The 18,298-nt window shown below is 39.5% G+C and overlaps 1 protein-coding gene across 3 annotated transcripts in view; it reads right to left on the reverse strand.

The window, feature by feature from the left end:
- whrnb (whirlin b) overlaps positions 1 to 18,298 on the reverse strand; it is a 95,288-nt gene that overhangs the window by 34,627 nt on the left and 42,363 nt on the right. For all 3 annotated transcript variants that reach the window (XM_051422285.1, XM_051422283.1, XM_051422284.1), the window contains exons 3-4: positions 12,029 to 12,154; positions 1,329 to 1,603 (exon numbers count right to left, since the gene is read on the reverse strand). In XM_051422285.1, the coding sequence (XP_051278245.1) occupies positions 1,329 to 1,603; positions 12,029 to 12,154 (401 nt within the window). The remainder of the gene's footprint in view (positions 1 to 1,328; positions 1,604 to 12,028; positions 12,155 to 18,298) is intronic.

The following is an 18,298-nucleotide window of genomic DNA, read 5'->3' on the forward strand; positions in this document are numbered from 1 at the left end:
AGCTTCTGTTGACTGAACATCAGGCAGACACTTGGCTAGAGGCATAAATCTGAAGCCCTAAAGGACTATGACAACGTTCTTCAGCTTGCTTAATGTTGTCTGAACTTTCAGTAATCTCCGGCAGCATCTGAAACACTGCAAACACTTGAACTACTAATCCTAGCTCTTGCGCACCTGAGCTATGGTGTAGCCATAGCATATCTGTACTGTCTAACAAAACTATAAATCAGCCAAAATGGAATAACGAAGTTTCTTGTGGTTTTAAAACCACAAAAAAGCTCCAAGCTCCAATGCACAAAACTACCGATACTGATATTGAACACCTCTTATTTAGTGCAAGCTAAGAGTGATCCAATCAGGGTTTTTGAGGCTAATCACCCATCATCACTAGAAGCAGTATCTGCGATTATTATTTACTATTCTCAAGATTGCATATTTAGCATTCAAATTAATTATTTCATTAATAATATAACTAATAAGTGTGGGGTTTTTTTGGCAGGCATGTTCATAATGACACAAGTTAAACCACAGCCTGTTGTTGGTGAAGGGTATATTTCTATTTCTTATTTCACCATTTTAATTCTACTTAATTCTCCACCTTATTTTTGTGTTCTATTGTTTACTCAGAAAATTCTTGTGCACCTGCTTGTTCCCTTCTCTTTCCCACTGCCTCGCCTCTTTCTGGTTATATCTCCATATATCATGCAGGCTGTGTGTGTCTGCTCTGGTCACTTTGTTGGTCAGCAGTACACTTTATAAAATTGCCCAAGAAACACAACTCACGTTTTGGATTTCTTTACCTGTGATTCTGTTTTCAAGGTGATCCATGTGTGGAGGAGGCTCGTTAATGATGTCAATGATGATCAAAAACCTGGTCTGTGCTTGTAAAACATCTACCAAATAACGTCTCTCTCTCTGTTTCTCGGCAAAATGCTAAAATGAGTAGCTGACCATTAACATACCAGGCAGCCTGCCCAAGTAAATCTATGCATGAAGCAAAAAGAAATCTATCTACTGATTGACTCTTCTGACTGGCAACAATCAGACTAATTAGAGTGAATATCAGCCAATAACATTCAGTGGCCCATCAATCACAGCACCCTTAGTGCAAGCTGTGCAAGTTACAGGGTTTTAAATTAATGTAAGGTGGTTTCCCAACTACTTAATAATTTGTGATTACCAAAAGTAGTATTTGCACCAGGTCTGTTAACCACATGGGGAAACAAAGAAGCACTGTTACAATGATGTCTTTGCGCCAATGCCACTGACAGCTCTAGTATTTGTTTTATTCAGTAAATAGTGATTATAATTCAATATAACACACTCACCTTGAACTGCAGTTACTGGCACTGACACTAGCGTGGATGCCGGCATTGACATTGGGGTTAGTGACAGAACTTGGGTTAGTTGTAGCATTGGTCTCAGCTATGGCCTGACTGCAGATCCATTTGGTCTCGTCCACCACTGTTCGAGCATGAGGCAGACGGCCCACATCCCTCACCTTCATCAGCAGGTGGCGTCCTGTTTTGAGGATGTGAACAGCCTCATCATGGGAGATGGTGACAAAACTCTGACCGTTCACTTCCAAGATCTGGTCACCCACCTATAAAAGACCAATTTCATTAAAAAGAAGTACTACATACTCATCTGCCTTATGTAGACCTTCTGTGGACAGACATGGACATTAGGGTAGGGCATGAAAAATCTGCATGTAACTTAATTTCTGCGACACCTGTAGCCAAATTGTTACACAATGGTCACAACTGTCTCCGGTTCAACAGCAACCTTTGTTGCCTGTCATACCCCTCTCTCTCTCCCACTTCCTGTCTGCATCTTTACTGTTGCTGTCTAAGAAAGGTAAAAAAAAAATGCCCGCCAAATATTTCTGAGAATTCTGGAGGAAAATCAGATGTAAATATTATCCATGTGTTTTATATCCAAAGATCTTTTATAAAGTCACAGGTAGCCTAAAATGATGATCAGTATAAATAGTCCTGACTCATTGCTAAGTGTGATGTAGGAGGCCTCCTTCTGGGTGGGTTCTTTAACCTGTAAACCATGCTTCCTGGTGGTTAACTTTATACAAAAAAAACATTAGATGTGCTCTTTCATTGTAGACTAGCATCCTGTACCTTCCTTTAAGAAAGTGCCAGACATATCGCCAAAACAGTGAATCACATACAAAATGGTGCATCCATTCATAGGTGGAGTTGAAACACCTGGACACTGAAATAAGGCACTGACCCTCGCCAAATTTGACTTCTTTGGGGACTTTTGTCCACATCTGAAAAGGCCCTGTGGGACTACTGCTGAGTCAGCATACTTGTTGGCTGGAAGGAGATGATGAAACATGTCCTGTATCCATTACGTCATATTAGTGAGATTGTAATCACTGTTCGGGAATTTACTGCTAAACTAATGAAAAACCACAAGTGTCTCTAGTAGTCACCCTCCACTCAAAAATCCAGTTTGGAATCAAGAAGTCAGTTCTGGTCCAGTATCAACTTGTACAGTGTGATGTAGAAACTTGAAGCCACCAGTGCACATCCACTGAGAATGGACTTTACAGTGAAGTAGGAGACATCTTGTGTCCAGCAGGAAAACTTTAGAAATGAACAACATTTGCATATTCAGAGATTCTGGAAGGTTTAATGAGGTAGAAGGAGGAGATGACTTTTTTAGGATTTTAATGTGGAAATTATACTGTTTTTGTGAGAATACTATCAGACCCACATTATTGTTCCAAACAGTCTATTTATATTGTGTCCTAATACATGTCTGGAGGGGGTCTTTAAGCAACATCTCTTTTCAGAAACACAGTCCCTGTCACTCTAGGTGATAAACAGACCAAACGATCAGCTTTTCTTATTCAAACTTTTTCTTTGGCAGAAGGTTGTTCCACTGAAGACACAGTTAGGTCCCTTAAACAGAATATATTTGCTGTTAGTTTTGTAAGCCCCTGGAAGAATTCAGCATTACGTTATGAAGATAGGTACCTGGAACTAGAACCTGTTTCTTCTTGTTGTCAAGTGGCAAAAAAATCATGGAAAATCCAGGCCAAAAGTATAACTAGGTCCACCACTATCACAGCAGCACAACACAGAGACAAACACACATGAACTCACTGAGTGTATCTCTGCCTTCTCTCTGAGGTTATGTAAGAACCACTATGCGTGCCATGCATCCCAATCCCTGATTCAGACAATACTTTTTTCACTGTCACAACCTCGGGCCACAGATTTAATACCAAACAAGGAGTGCGAAACCCAAGGTCGCCCCAACTTTCCCAACTCGTTCAGCTGTCCGGAGGTATGGACATATGCATAAACACTAATGTTGCACGGTAGCTAATTATCTTTCTTTACACAGCCAGACAATAGGTGACGTCCTGGTTGCCTTCAACACAATTAGTGTTGAGACAGCACAGTCAGAGGAGAATATCACAGATAAGACAATGCGACGAATGTTCATTCATCGACAGACTGTAAGAGAAGAAAAGCAATCAGTGATCACTGCTCTGCATGCAGTCTGAGACAAAACACTCATGTCTCTTTCATAATCGGTGTCACTCTTCTATTTCATAATGTATAATATTTGGGTCTCAATGTGAGAGATGATTATCTTGGTCAAGTTTAAGTAGAGGATTGTTCAAGGCCAAACGGTTTTTAAAAATGGATGTAGTGGGGTAATTACTTTATAAATACATTTCAATAAGACTAAGCCATACTAGCAGCTCTGTCAGGCTGTATTTAGACAGATTTGAGCTAAATGCTACATGCCCACAGTGACAATGCTGGCATGCTGACATTTAGCAGGTGTAATGTTCACTCTCTCAGTTTAGCATGCTAACATTTGCTGATTAGGTCTAAACACACAGTAGCCCACAGGTGAGGCTGACGGAAATGTTGCAGATATCTGGTAATAAATGTCAGGACATCAGCAAAGTTCTTACAATTCATTCAGGGAAAATATTAAAATGTATTATTTTCCTCTAAGATCCTACTGAGCCGCTGATGTTTCTCAGAGAATGATCCCTTTTCATGTTGAACAACTCATTAGCTTTTCTCTAGCACCATTCCATTGTACAAAATGTCTCCTTATCAGTATTCAGTTTGCCATGGACCTTGCTGAGCACATTGATGTTCTCAAGGGGATGTACACTTTTGAATTTAATTTAAACATCCTCTGGTAAAACAGGAGGCGTATGCTGGATTGTCAAACAACATCTGAAATCCCTCTTTACTCACCTTTCCAATAGCAGAATTGGGGTGAAAGAGTAAGTGAGTTTAAATTTCTCAGTAAAGTTCTCTTGTATCATTCTTCAAACTACTACTTGTGCCAATTTCCATTAGAAGCAAGTACGATACTATGAGCACCTTTAAAGAACATTTTCTCCCCAAGCATTGAATATGGCCATTCGAAATAGGTATCAAAAGTTTTTTCTTTGGATACAACTAGTTATTTTTTGGTATCACTACTGTAGAGTCTCTAAGTTTAGAAAAATTATGTCCACCATTTTGTATTTTTGACTGTAACCAAAATTGTAGCTTAAAGCGCGCACTATCAAGGCTTTCAAGTTTAGCACCTTATTTGGCTGGCCAATTCTTTCAATATTTACACGTAGCATCGTACTATTTAAAGGGAGACTCATACGATATAGTATTGAACTTGCACAAGAGACGGATTAAAAAGAACAGTATAAATCAGATATCCTGATTTAAAGTCCCTAGTTTTTGTCAAGCTTTAAAACTACTGGATCCTACATTTCTTATATAGTGACCAATACTATCTTTTTGTTAACCCTGCCTGGTAACCACCCATGCCTTTGAAACCACTTTGTAACACATCATCAAGATTATTTTCTTGGACTAGATAAAACTCCTCCAGAGTCACAAAGAAGACATTATACAGAACTCCTTATGACTAGTCTGGCCTTTATGTGTTAAATTGGCAGAGTGCCCCACTGAAAAAGGATTGGATGCTCCAGGGAAAAACGCAGAAAAGATTTTTCTGCAAGCACAGTGATACATTTTTGTTTATAATGGTGGTAAGCTATTACTCGGGGTCTTATATGATTACAGGTCATAGCTTAGCTAATTTGTATTCCTGCCTGCATCACTAACGGTGACCTTGTTTATCTGATACATAATACTGTTTAGGTCCTGTAAAAATGATTATTTGAGGATACAATGATCATATCTCCCTGAGGCAATTTAGCTAAATGAAATAAACCGGGTTTGGCAATAGAGAGTTGTCTTGTATCAGTTAGTGGTCAACAGAATTTATGTTGGACATAATAAATGCATAATTGTGCCTGTTTATAAAGACAGAGTCAGAGAAGGATGCAGCAATACACAAGGGATTGCTGAAAGCAGCAGAAAAACTGCTTCCACTGTATTACAGCAGGACAAGTAGAGGCAGAAATTAGTTATTGACTTTTTTCCTTCTCTCCTCCCTGCACCACCATGATTATGTGAAGCAGACGCAGCTTCTCTGAAACTCCATAACTGAGCCCTCTGACGATGATTCATTTATATATCTTGTTTATGATTTTTCACAAACAGGGACATGCATGTAAAATACAGTCTATAAGGGCTGAAGTCATTGTCCCTTTAGCATTTTGGCTTAAATTAGCTTCTCTACAAACAATATTATAAACTCGGAGTGCACAGACTTGTTAAAAAGACAACCAAATGTTGAAGATCGTAAAAAAGATTAGCAAAGCACTAGCTAAGCAGCTAGCTATTTTACATCAATCGTTTGTTAGCTAGTTAGCAAACTTTTTTCTAACATTAGCTGACTTGAAATGTGATTGTATAGGTTGTATATGGTTGTCTTTTTAAAGACGAGCCTAGCACATAGCATATCTAAGTACAAGAAAGAAGAAAGTTGACCGAGCATCTTGCTTAACTATTATTGGAGCACAAAGCAAAAAGGGGCGGGACTTTGGAGGGGTCAACTGATCTCTTAATCCTAACAAAAGTGGAAAATAATTTGTGTGTCTGCCCTGTGATTTAAATTCACTCCAAATTAAATCCTTGCCTCGTGCTACACCCTTCCACCAAGTGTGAAAATGAAAAAAACTGGGCCAGTAGTTTTCATCCTAATCCTGCTGACAGACAAACAAACACACTAACAAACAAACGGCACAGAAAACATAACCGTGTTGGCAAGGGTAATCATTACAATCAAAATAATATTGAACAGACAGGTTCTATGTTTTCACTTCTTGCCACTCTTAATTGACGCCTATGACCAGGGCAATATATTATCCCCTTCAACTGCAAGTCTCCCACTCTTACCTCCCTGCTGTAATGATTTACAAGATGAGTTTCATTGATCATTCATGATGAAGTGTGAAATAAAGTGTGTGTGTGCAGGGTGCTGGAGGTGCAGTGTATTTGTCCTTTTCACAGAGAGAGGGCAAACTGCTATTTTCAGCATCAGGAGCAGTTTGCTGGCCTGCAGTGGCCTCCAGGTGGTTACAGAGGGAAGAGAGTGGCTGTTAATGACACACGGGCCATCTGAGGTGTTAAAGAAACAAACCACCGTCAGTCTAAGCTGTTTCAGGACCATTTTTGGGGCACTTTTCCACCTTAACTACTGTATCCCACTGTGGGGTTCAACCTGAGCATCATAAAAACGTTATAAAAATACAATTATATACTTCAAAAATAAATTGCTGTTGGTTTAAACACTATGTGACAAGCGCCCTCTTGTAATTGTGCATATAAGACTGTCCTCTCTAAAACTGTCTACACAGGAGGTAATGTGTGAGCAGCATGTACGTGGAGCAGCAGCAGCAGCTTCAGTCTTCCTTCTTCTTCAAGATGCGTTCAGGCACAGTATTGACTGTTGGTCATCCATCCGAGAAAAAGGCGAAACATTACGCAGCCTGTGTAGATAGCTGGATTGATTAAAACAAAAATAATCTGTTCCATGGTTAAATTGACTCCTGTGTAGACATACTGTAAGAGGCAACAGTAGAAGTACTGTGACATTATACCACTGCAATGGAACAAAAACAGCATTAAATTCATCTTTTAACCAGTACGACAATCTGTACCTAATCTTGACCAAGTAGTTTTAGCTGTCTAAACTTTAAATATGAAGAAAGCTCTTATATGAACTCATGGATTGAGGCTTGGAAAACCGTTGTAGCTCATCAGTGTTTTGATCAAGTAGAAAAAAAGAAAATAATTGTGTCAGAAATAAACTGGCATATAACCTCTCGAAGTAACCACATTTAGCACAGTGGACATGTGGACGTTAACCTGCAAAGAGAGTGGGCAGCTAGCACTAGTGCTCAGCAAAACAAGATGACATTGCTTACTGTCCCAACGTGGTAACAGTGGTATCCCCATAACAAAACCAGAATACGATAAAGCTGTACTAATCAATACATAATAATTCTATGAGTTGGTCACTACGAGTGACACCTTATAAGAAATATATCACCAACTGTGCAGTTCACATTAACTCTACAGAACAGTACATATTGCATATTGGACTTAAATTCATCAGGTGGACACAAACACAACTGCAAATGAATGCTAATGTCGCTCTGTGTCCGCTGGATGTGTAACTCAGTATATGTTTGCTAACATGTTCACCCTATCGACTTAATAAAGATGATACAAGACATATGACATGTTGACATTAGTTGAGCCATTGATGTTTCATTTAAACCATGTTTTGACAAAAATGACTGCTAAACTGATAAAGCCATTAGTTTTACATTTTCATCTTGAATTAAATGAAGCTTTCAGTGTTGTGCTGTCATTATAGATTGTTATAGTTGTATAAAACAAACAAGATAATCCAAATATGCTTACATTTGTAATTCTGCTTGTTGCCTCTGGGCATGTAGTTCTTACATTGTTGTAGTGAAACATCCAGTTATCAACGTCTTTTTATATCTACAAATACAACCACATTCCACCAGTGGATTCATATATCTTGTCAATGTGAAAAAGCATCATGGGACATCTTATCAAAGTTTGACATACTGACTGACTGTTTATCCAGTGCAGCATAAAGGGCCAATATCGACCTATACACCTGTCTTAATCTCACACCAGCACTTTCAGTTCTCCCTCCTCCTCTCCGCTGTTGCCTGCAGTGCATTGGACATGAAGGGACCCCTGGCAAGACAGGGGCTGACACTAATTCAAGATCAAGTCGAAAAAAGTTAGGTCATGACAAAAGAAGCAAGGCAAAATTCAAACAATACTGAAACATAATACTCAGAGTAACAGAATATTTCTCATTCAAACCTTGTGAAATAGTATTTAACAATACAAACATTCAATTCCGTTTGTTCTTCTAATCTGGTGTCAAAGCGACCTCTGCAAGGTGAGAAACAGGTTCTAATTGAATGGATTTAGAACAGATTTATATCACTTTCTAATGGATGTGGCTGAGTGTTTCACTCTCTTAAAGTAATGAATGAGCAACACCACGTGTCACTGTGTTGCACAAATATAAATGAGTAATATGACTTTCAGCCGGGCCAATTCATACAGAGCTGTGATGATGGATCTACAAGGTTCCCAGCAATGCTGAGTTCAGGAATATTTAACATCACAATTTCAAACTGTGTACAAGGGTACACTGCTGCTTTCAGCTTTATACCAGCAAAACAATAAATCTTAACAAGTCATTTCATCTGGCATGCTGTCCTGAAATGAACCAAGTGAAAAAAAGTTATATTGTATTTGTATTTGTATACAGTACTAATGCATGTGTTTCAAGGAACTTTATACCAGTCTGGCAAGCAGTCTTTGGCATTTTGGCCTACAGGTGATGCTGTAGGGGGTGTGGGGGTTGTCACCAAAACATTCACAATCATGATTTTCCACATTTTCTATGGTGTCTGGCCAGTGCAGCATTGACTGATTGTCTTACTGTCGATTCAGTATCACCTATTTATACATGTTCCAACTGGCCATGCTCAAACGTGTGGACATAACGTCTGCCATAGGGAGGGGGTAGATGCCATGGATCGTACAGAGGGGGCCAACACTGCACACTTTTGGTCTCTCCTCAAAGGAAGTTGTGGTGTTGCACTCTCTTGTACACACAAACAATGAGAATGTGAATAATGAAAAAAGAGATCTTAGGAGGGAAGCTCCTTTGCATAAAGTGGGCGCCACACACTAATATTGTCTGTTTCTGTTACTGTTACTGATTCTGCCTCAGTAAAGAGGGTTTCACCAATACATTCTAACCCCCAGCTCATCAAATACTGCTGCTTGGTCAGTGTCTATGTGCTTCCAAATGTGACACTGTAGGTACCCCTTTAACTTCTAGACATGCAGAAGTTAAAAGGGGTCTCCGTGGTCAAGTTAACAATAATGTCAGCAACTTCCAGTCTAGCACTAATAAATATGCAATGTCTAGTTAGACTTTCAAAATAAAGCTGGCATGGGTAATGTTGTGGGGAAAAAAACATACTTTACATAACTGAATAAAACATAACTTGCATAACATACCTGAAATAACTTGCGTAAATTGTTACAAATTATATTTTTGGTTTCACACAGGACAGGGCATGAACAGTGGGTTAAAGTCCTGGGCTTTTTTGAGCTGTCCATCCATGCCACTACTTCCATATGCAGACATTCACCTAACTTAGGCAGTAGGTGCATCAAGAAGTGACTTTAAGGGGTTACCTATAGTGTACCTACTATCACTATTAGCCTCTGGCCACAGCCTAAAACTAATTTCCGTAAAATTACCATCTTATACAGCACTCTGGAATTCTCTGCCCCAAGATATCATATCCACTATTAATATCAAAACAACTTTTAGAAAGCATATAAAGAAATATCTTGCTATATAACAGGATAGGAACATAGCACTACATGTATACTGGTCTGATTGTTAGGTTTTTGTTTTTCCCTTTTGCATTGTTATCTGTTATCACTTTATTCTTGTGTTCACACATCAGTTTATTTGCCTAGTACTCTCATATTTTAAGTTTTTGTCTTATTGTATGTACTGTATTTCTGATGTTCAGGGCCCCAAAAAGACAAGAGGCACATCTGTGTGGTTTAAATGGGGATCCTTAAATAAACAATAAACTCTTAATTGTAGGCTAACTGGTATCAAACTGATGTATTTGAATGGAAATCACCACACATTTTCCTTGTGATGATAACCTGCTGAAGTGTCTAGCCAACCCTCCATCTTATTAACTGTCACAACACTGGAGGACAAGGAGGGTGGGAGAGATGGACGTAAACAGGGGAAGAGGGATGGTTTTGCAGGAAATGATACACAGCCTCCTTCTCCGCCTGCTGCTCCCACTCTAATGGCAGGAACACTCAATCTGAGGCACCCAGACCATCACACACACACTGTAAAGATGGACAACAGCTCTTGTCCACAAACAATGAATGGCTGCAGACTAGCAGAGAATGGAGACACAACGTGATACTTGGTGAGGAGAAAACATCTGCTGTATTTTTTTTATGCGTCTCCTCTCTTTTACCCTCTGTGCTCTCTCCTTTCTTCTTGTTTTCACATTTTCTGTCATAGCATGTCAAAAGCTCCAGTTCTGCAGCATGACCAGCCACTCCTGCATGATAAGAAAAAAGCACCTCTTCATCTCTCTCTGTCAAAGGAACTGAGAAATGTCACACTGCATCTTTCAAGGGACAACATTTGAATTTTTAGAATGCCTTTCAAGCTCTTGCTTTTTTAATCTCCTTTCTCTCTGTGTAAATCTTTTTTCCAAGGTGTCCCAATTGGTTTGGACTAGTAAGAAATCAAACCATAATAAATAAATAAGTAAAATTTGATGCTTTATTTTTATCCCCAAGTAGGACACCATGTGATATTTTCATGAAAGCCATATTGAGGTTTCAGCCATATTGTTTACAGGTAGGAAGACACTGGCGTCTGTTTTTCTTGCCTCAGGCAGGTTGAAAAATAGCACAGAGCTAGAGTGGCCTGCTTGTTGAGGCAGAAAGCCGACCTGAAAGCACACAGCAGAGATTTTGCATTTCTGCCGACCTGTCATTGCAGTAAAGTCAGCTGCCTGACTGAGGCTGAAAGGCAGGTAGCAGATGTTAGTAGTGCTAACAGGTTTAGCAGTGTAATAGGGAGCAGGTGGCAGGAATGCTAACAGGTTCATCAGAATCAGGTAGCAGATGTTAGCGTTGACAGCTGGCATGGTGCCGGAAATCTTCACGTCAACAACTCATTTAATCCATAACAAAGACTTAAATGACCATCCCAGAGTTTGTTAGTGTTTTGGGCTTCCATATATCAAATCTACTTTACATTGCTGCTGGTACAATAAAGTAGAAGACCATCTTTCTAAATAAATGTCCCTTCAGAGTTGCAGTCTCAAGGTTTTTCCCTACAATTCACCCTTTCTTTTTTTTTTTTTGTCTTTGGGTCCACTGGCCAGAGGTAGGTGGGTGAGGCTTAAGCAAGTTTGTTGTAAGCCTTTTATGGGCTATTCACACATGAGCTTTGATCACATATACTTTGTTTTCCACAATACCCTTAGAAATAGATTGCTTAGAATCAACTGATGTAGTTTGAATGTTTTCAGAATTTTGACTTAATCGTATCTGGCTGTGTATAATTGCTTCTTTGAGCATTTGAATTTCACCTCCATAGTTGCTCAGCCATTGCATGAGAGCAGATAGATGATAGTGGATTTCCTATAAAGAAAAGAATGTCATCCGCAAACAACATTGGAATTTCTGGGAAGAGACATTGTTGTTGAGTGCCATCTGGTTCCATTCTATTGGCGAGAAGGCAGACATCTGTACAGCCGATATCTCTATAGGAAGATTTTAGCTGATGTATGAATGTACTGGCCAAACATGGTGGTGGAGGCATGGCATGAATGAAACCTACAATCATTTATTCTTATAGATAACTTCAGGTAATGAACTTGGATATCTCTGAGAACTCTCTCAAAGATCTCAGTTCTCACTAGGTTGGACATCTTAAACAGGTTTTGTGTCCTAATATAACAATGCTGTCAAGACAGGCTGAGTTTGGTTACCTTCAGTGCACCAGCATCTGCAGCAGATCCGGGGTCCACTCCAGTGATGTAAATACCTAATCCATACTCAGCACCACCCCTGATCATTAGGCCCAGAGAGCGTCCATCATCCATATTCAGGTTTACCTACAGGGGAAACATGACATTCAGTGTAAAAATGAGGCAACAACATGAAGCATGCTGTAGGCACTCTCAGGGGTTATATTTTGGTGTCTCAGTGTGGAGGAGAAAGATGCAGCAGGGTGTGTCAGTGATAATCAATGCAGTTTGGAGTCACTATTACTGTGTTTTGCATTTTCATGTCAAAATACCACAGTCATTGCTGTTTATTGGTTTTACCAAGCAAAGTATGCATGTCAAAACACCTTTCAAAGCTGTTTTATAGATAGATGTTGGTCAGTTTCACTTTGATATAAATCCCTCCCTGTAAGGTATTCCAATATAACTGTAGCTGCTAATCCGTATGTACCAAAAACATATTTTTCCTGGTAAATATCATTAACACATAGATTTATTTATAGACGAGAATAATTGTCTTTCTGATAAAAGACTGAAAATGTTCTGAAACCTGCTGGCTTGTGCAACCGCAACAGCTTATCAGTGCATGCAGAAAATAATTTTCCTTCGGTAAATATAGGAGTTACTATATGATATATATGATAACTTGAGTAGCAGGAAATGGATATGAGCTACTTAACAGTACTCCAGTGAACGATGTGGTTGATGCTGCAGGCTTTGAGCAGCTGTACAGCATCCAAACTTGTATTTGCTCACCTCCATATTAAAATATTTCATTGCTACAAATACACGAAACCAAACCCTTATCATGTTAAGGTGAAGCAGATCATTTAAAGTGTGGATATGTGGTAGTATATAGTACCATATTCTAGGCAAGAAGTCAAGTCAAAGCCCCCTCCGGTCAGAAACCAGTGTGTCTTCTAGTCCCTACAGTGTGCTGTTTGAATTCTGTCTGTGCAGAGTTTGACTCTAGAAGGATGTTTTCACATTCATCTGCTGAAAGTGGAAAGTTTTCTGTGCTCATTGAAAATCTGATTTTAAGGGGCGTGGCCTAATAGCAGGATTTGTGACATCACAAATAGTTTGGAAGTCAGTCCTGGTCCAGTATGCAACTTGTACAGTGTGATGTAGAAACTTGAAGCCACCAGTGCACATCCACTGAGAATGTCTCCTTTACAGTGAAGTGGGAGACATCTTGTGTCCAGCAGGAACACTTTGGAAATAAAAAACATTTGCATATTCAGAGATTCTGGAATTTCTAATGAAGTAGAAGGAGGAGATGTGGAAATTATATAGAAAACTGAAATCATTGTTCCAAGCAGTATTATGTATTAATACATGTCTGGAGGGGATCTTAAACCTGCGTATAGGTATAGGATGGATAGCAAAAATATATGACTAAAGACTAAATAACCCACAGCAAACAACTCAGAGTCACCCAGTGCTCTCTTTTTTTCTACAACAATTGTCCAATGATATGAAATGAACTGTGCCGATAATTAGTTAGTTAGTTGACATTGTGTGTTGGATGTGTGGCGATTCTGCACCTCATGATACATAAGTACGATATGTTAGTTTCCTCCTGGGAGAAGCATTTCTAGCAGAGCTCTCTAGTGTTCTCTGCCACCGCCAAATTCTGTGTGCTACGGCACAGAGTGCACTGGCTTTAATGGGAAGGAGACGAAGTGATTGGACTGGTGATGATTGAAGCCAGGGCCATCACATCTCCTCCTCCAGCACTGTTCTCAAACCACATCACAGAAGCACAGCTTACTTTGGCCTCAGAATTACCAACACCATGTGCTCCATACACTCACACTGTGTTTGACCATGTGCCACTGACTACTATTCTCTGAATGTTTTTAGAAAAATGTCATGTAAATTATAATAATGTGTCATTCAGGGAACGAGAACAGTTGACTTTGATTTAAAGTGCATGCTATTCCATTATGTGAACACAGATTTTACAAGACTTTTCCCACATTAAAATTCACATATACAGTATATCAAGTTATCAAGTCCAGTTTTTGCACTTACATGTAGCTTGTAAATCCATATCTGTACACCATGATATACTGAAATGCGTAGAGCGTGGCTGATTTCTCTAGTAGAGATTTAGATTTTCCAGAGGTTCATACTAGAAAAATTACAGCAATATTTGTTTCTTCACTTATGAAGTTTTAAACACTTATAACGACCTCCAAAGAATCTGTCATCCCCTTCTCTCTCTCACCACTTTCCTGTCTCTCTACAGCTGCTAGAGAGGCAATAAAAGCACAAAAACGAATGTTAAAAAAAAACAAAGCTGCCATAATAGATTTTCTGCCACTCGAGAGTAACACAACAAGCTGAGAACAGCCTGTTCTCACTCCCAAGTCGTCAAATATGGCAGCGTGGTCAGTGGCCCTACACTCCAAACTATGGCACTGCAAGTACACCTGTCCTGTCTAATGTTTTGATGAGTGCCGTTTAAGTCAGGTGATATTGTACAAAGAGTGAGAAAATCCACATATGGAGGAGGCTGGTATGAATGGATGGGTCAAACAAACACAGCAATATGGAAAAAACATAACAATATAGAAATCATGGATCAGCGCAGCTAAAAGATGTTCTTTGCGTTTGTCATTTGTCACACTGCTATTTAAATCCATATTTTCACAAATGATGCTCAAATGAAATAAATCGCTGAACTTCTAAAGTGTTTCTTCTTGTTCCTACAGTGTGATGTGTGAATGATGTATGTGCAGACTGACACTAGAAGGATGTTTTCACATTCATCTGCTGAAAGGATGGATGTATAAAAAGGATACAATGCGGCGGTCTGCAACATTCTGAAACCTGCCCGTTTACACCAATGCAACTAGACCAGACAATGTATCATCTCCATAGCAACTGTCTGTACTTACATTCTGACTTGTCCTTTTCATGCATTTTCATTAGTGCTGTCAAACGATTAAAATATTTAATCGCGATTAATCTCATTAATGTCATAGTTAACTCGCAATTAATCGCAATTAGTCGCACATTTTTATCTATTCTAAATGTCCACTGATTTCTTTTTGTCCCATTATTTTTTCTCATTTTAATGCTCTTATCGACATGGAAAAGTGGATCGACTTGCTTGGTGCAAATGTTGTTTTTATTGAAAAATCATCCATTGTCGCCTGGCTTTGACGAGGGGTCGGAGAATTCACATCAGCTGTGTGCTTGGCCATCAAGTGGTATTTCAGACTGGACGTGCTGCGATGATAGCTCAGTTCACAACGACAAAACACACAGATCACTTTGGTCTTGTCAATGGAACCATTTGACAACTTTTTAAAAGTAAAATTTCCATTCAGAATATTATTGGCATCCATTTCGGCGTCTCGCGCTCGCCATCCACTCAAAACATAACGTCTACTACTCTTAAACAAGTGTGTGCGGCATGCCTGTTGTTTTGTTTCTGGTCTAGCTAGATCCGGTGTGGTGTTGTAGTTTTTCTAACGTTACTAGTTGTTGCAACAGCATGTGAAAAAAACTACAAAGTGTGCTAGGCCAAAAAGAACGTTAATCTCGCAATAAAAAAATTGACGCCGTTAAAATGGGTTTGCGTTAACGCCGTTAATAACACGTTTAACTGACAGCACTAATTTTCATGTAGCTGGATAGAATTTGTTACATCTTAAAATATGAATGAGGATATAGTGAGATACTTTACAGGTCAAGAATTTCGACCTGTCCTTGGTTCACTCTTTATTGGAGTGAATTCTAAGGCTTTGTATCATCCCTGCTTCCTAACAGGTGATAGGCCAGTTCACACCGCAGCAACTGCTCGCTGCTCTGTTCTAAAACGGTTGTCTCGTTGTGAATCTTGGCTTTACAGATGGGAGCTCTATAATTTTCACACAAGAAAACAGTTCAAATAGACAGGACTCATAAAAAACTCATAAAACAGAGTGCTGGCATATTGTAGATCAACTGGCATATATCTGGCAGCTTAACTGACAAAGATTGATGTGGTCTCTAAAAAAGGAGCCAGCAAATCATTGCTCCCTACTGTATAAGGAGGCCATTGTGCCTCTGTAGTAGTAACAGCTTTCTAGGCCTCTGTCCAGACACTCCTCACCTTTTAATTATTTCTCCTGCAGGTCATCCAAGCTCATCTGAATATAAGCAAATATAAGCAGTTTTCTGTACCAACATTTAATACAGGACACGTAAATCATGTCCTGAGCAGCTTTTGGATGGATTATCCAGAATTGAGCCCCATTCAAATCTGCAGAGCAGTACAGAGCTGTTTTAAGGGGCACCAGTGTTATCTGGATGGAGCTGCCCATGCAGCAGTTTTAACCATGGAGCTGCTGTAGGATGTTTGGATGCATCCTACAGTGGTAGTGGGAGCATCGATTTCCAGTCCCCACACTTCCCCTTTCACCAGAAACCTGTCTAGCAATGGAGGCAATTCGAGTCTTGTTTCAACCACTTAGAGCAGCACTGGTGTGCTTCAGTGGACGACTGACCCCAGGAGAAGAGGAGACTGAGGGATAGTGTCTTAATTGTTGATGTCATTACCATGAAGACCAGAGTAAGCTGAAATCAATCTGTTGGACTGATCCAATTTTCCCCATTCAGTTCATGGTTGGACCTCTGCATGAACAATGCTGAAGCTTACTTATATAAACTAACTTTAAGAGTCCTTCAACTCTTCAAAACCAAATTCAGACTGTAGAAAAATAAACTCTAAAAATACTGCTAAAAATACAATTACACATGTTTTTACACCAGATTTACCAAACAAAAAGACTTGAAAATGGAATGGAATTCTTCAAGGTATTATCTGTCTGTTAGAAGGCTAGTGAACAGAAATTTCTGAAAAGTTATAGTCCTCTACCCGCCTCAAGGTGTGTTTTGTAGTGCTGCCCCCTAATAGTTGGCTTAATCACAGTCAATGTGAAGAGTCTGGACGTAATTTTCATGAGTTGTAGTGGCAGAAAAAAAACACTAATAAAAACTCATTCTGCCTGTAGAAATAATTCCTGTGCCTTTTCTGTTGAGCAGTTAGTTTAATGATTACAGATGCTGCTTTCATCATCATCATTTTAAACATTTCCATGCAAACAGTAATGGCACTATAGCAAAATATTTTAAGCAGAAAAACTAGAATTGTTATAAAGTCGACAGGACAGAAACTCTCTCTCAGGAGGAGGCTTTACTCCAAACGGGGTGTGTGTGTGTGTGTGTGTGTGTGTGTGTCTGTGTGAAACTATTTGGATGTAGAAGAACACAGAACATTAATTAACATCAGATCCTGACCATCCTGTCGGTGTGTCAGAGATTTAAATACTCAATAAACGTATGCTGCTGTGCCTCATGTGTAAATGTGCACAGCGTCTCTTTTGATGGGGAGAAACTTCATCCTTTACCCACTCTCAGTTCACCTGCTATCATCCAAATGTTTATAACCCAGCTGTCAAATCAAAGTTTTAACTGCAATCTGCTCATCACTATAATTCAGGGTGTTATTCATTTGCAGGTGTTTGTTAAACAGGTAACAGGCTGCTGCTGTGGCACTGATAACTGTGTGTCTGTATTAGCACAGTACACATGTGCAGACACAAACTCCACCAACAGTCTCTACAGCTGTTAAGCTAACTGACAGCTGATCCAGCTGTGATCCGTTTTCGGAGGAAAGGACGTCTCAATTCTCTAAAAGCGTCCTCGTTCCTCCTTTGCTTCTTCCCGTTTCCTTCGCTTCTCTCTATGCATCCCCGGTGGGAGGGAGTAAGAAGCAAGAAAAAGGAGAGGTCCAGAGAGGCATGAAACAGAGGAGCTTTGTACTGAGTTAATTTGTAAGCAACTGTTAACCTTACACATCATCCATCGTATCGATAAGACTATTCGTTTTTTTATGAAGTTATTTATTCTGTGCTTTGTGTTGAAATAAATGAGCTAAGTATTCAATCCCCTGCTGGTTGATCTGACTAGTCGACTAGGAAAATCTTTAATTGTGGACAGTTTTTTGTTATCTTTTTTTTTATCATAAGATGGCCCTGTCAGCTTATGATGTCTTTGACTTTGTAGTTTATAAATGAAAGTCTGCAAGCTAGTTCAGGCAGTCAACAGTCAGCAGCTATAGCACTAACATGGCACTACACTCACTGCAACATACTGTATATCCAACACACCCTTTTAATCATGGCGGTGTGTCTGCTTACTGTTTTGCTGTTGTTCATACCCAGCATCACCACCCCAGCACCGAACCTTTTGGCT

The sequence above is a fragment of the Dicentrarchus labrax genome, unplaced genomic scaffold, assembly GCF_905237075.1.
Source record: "Dicentrarchus labrax unplaced genomic scaffold, dlabrax2021, whole genome shotgun sequence".
Taxonomy (NCBI): Eukaryota; Metazoa; Chordata; class Actinopteri; family Moronidae; genus Dicentrarchus; species Dicentrarchus labrax.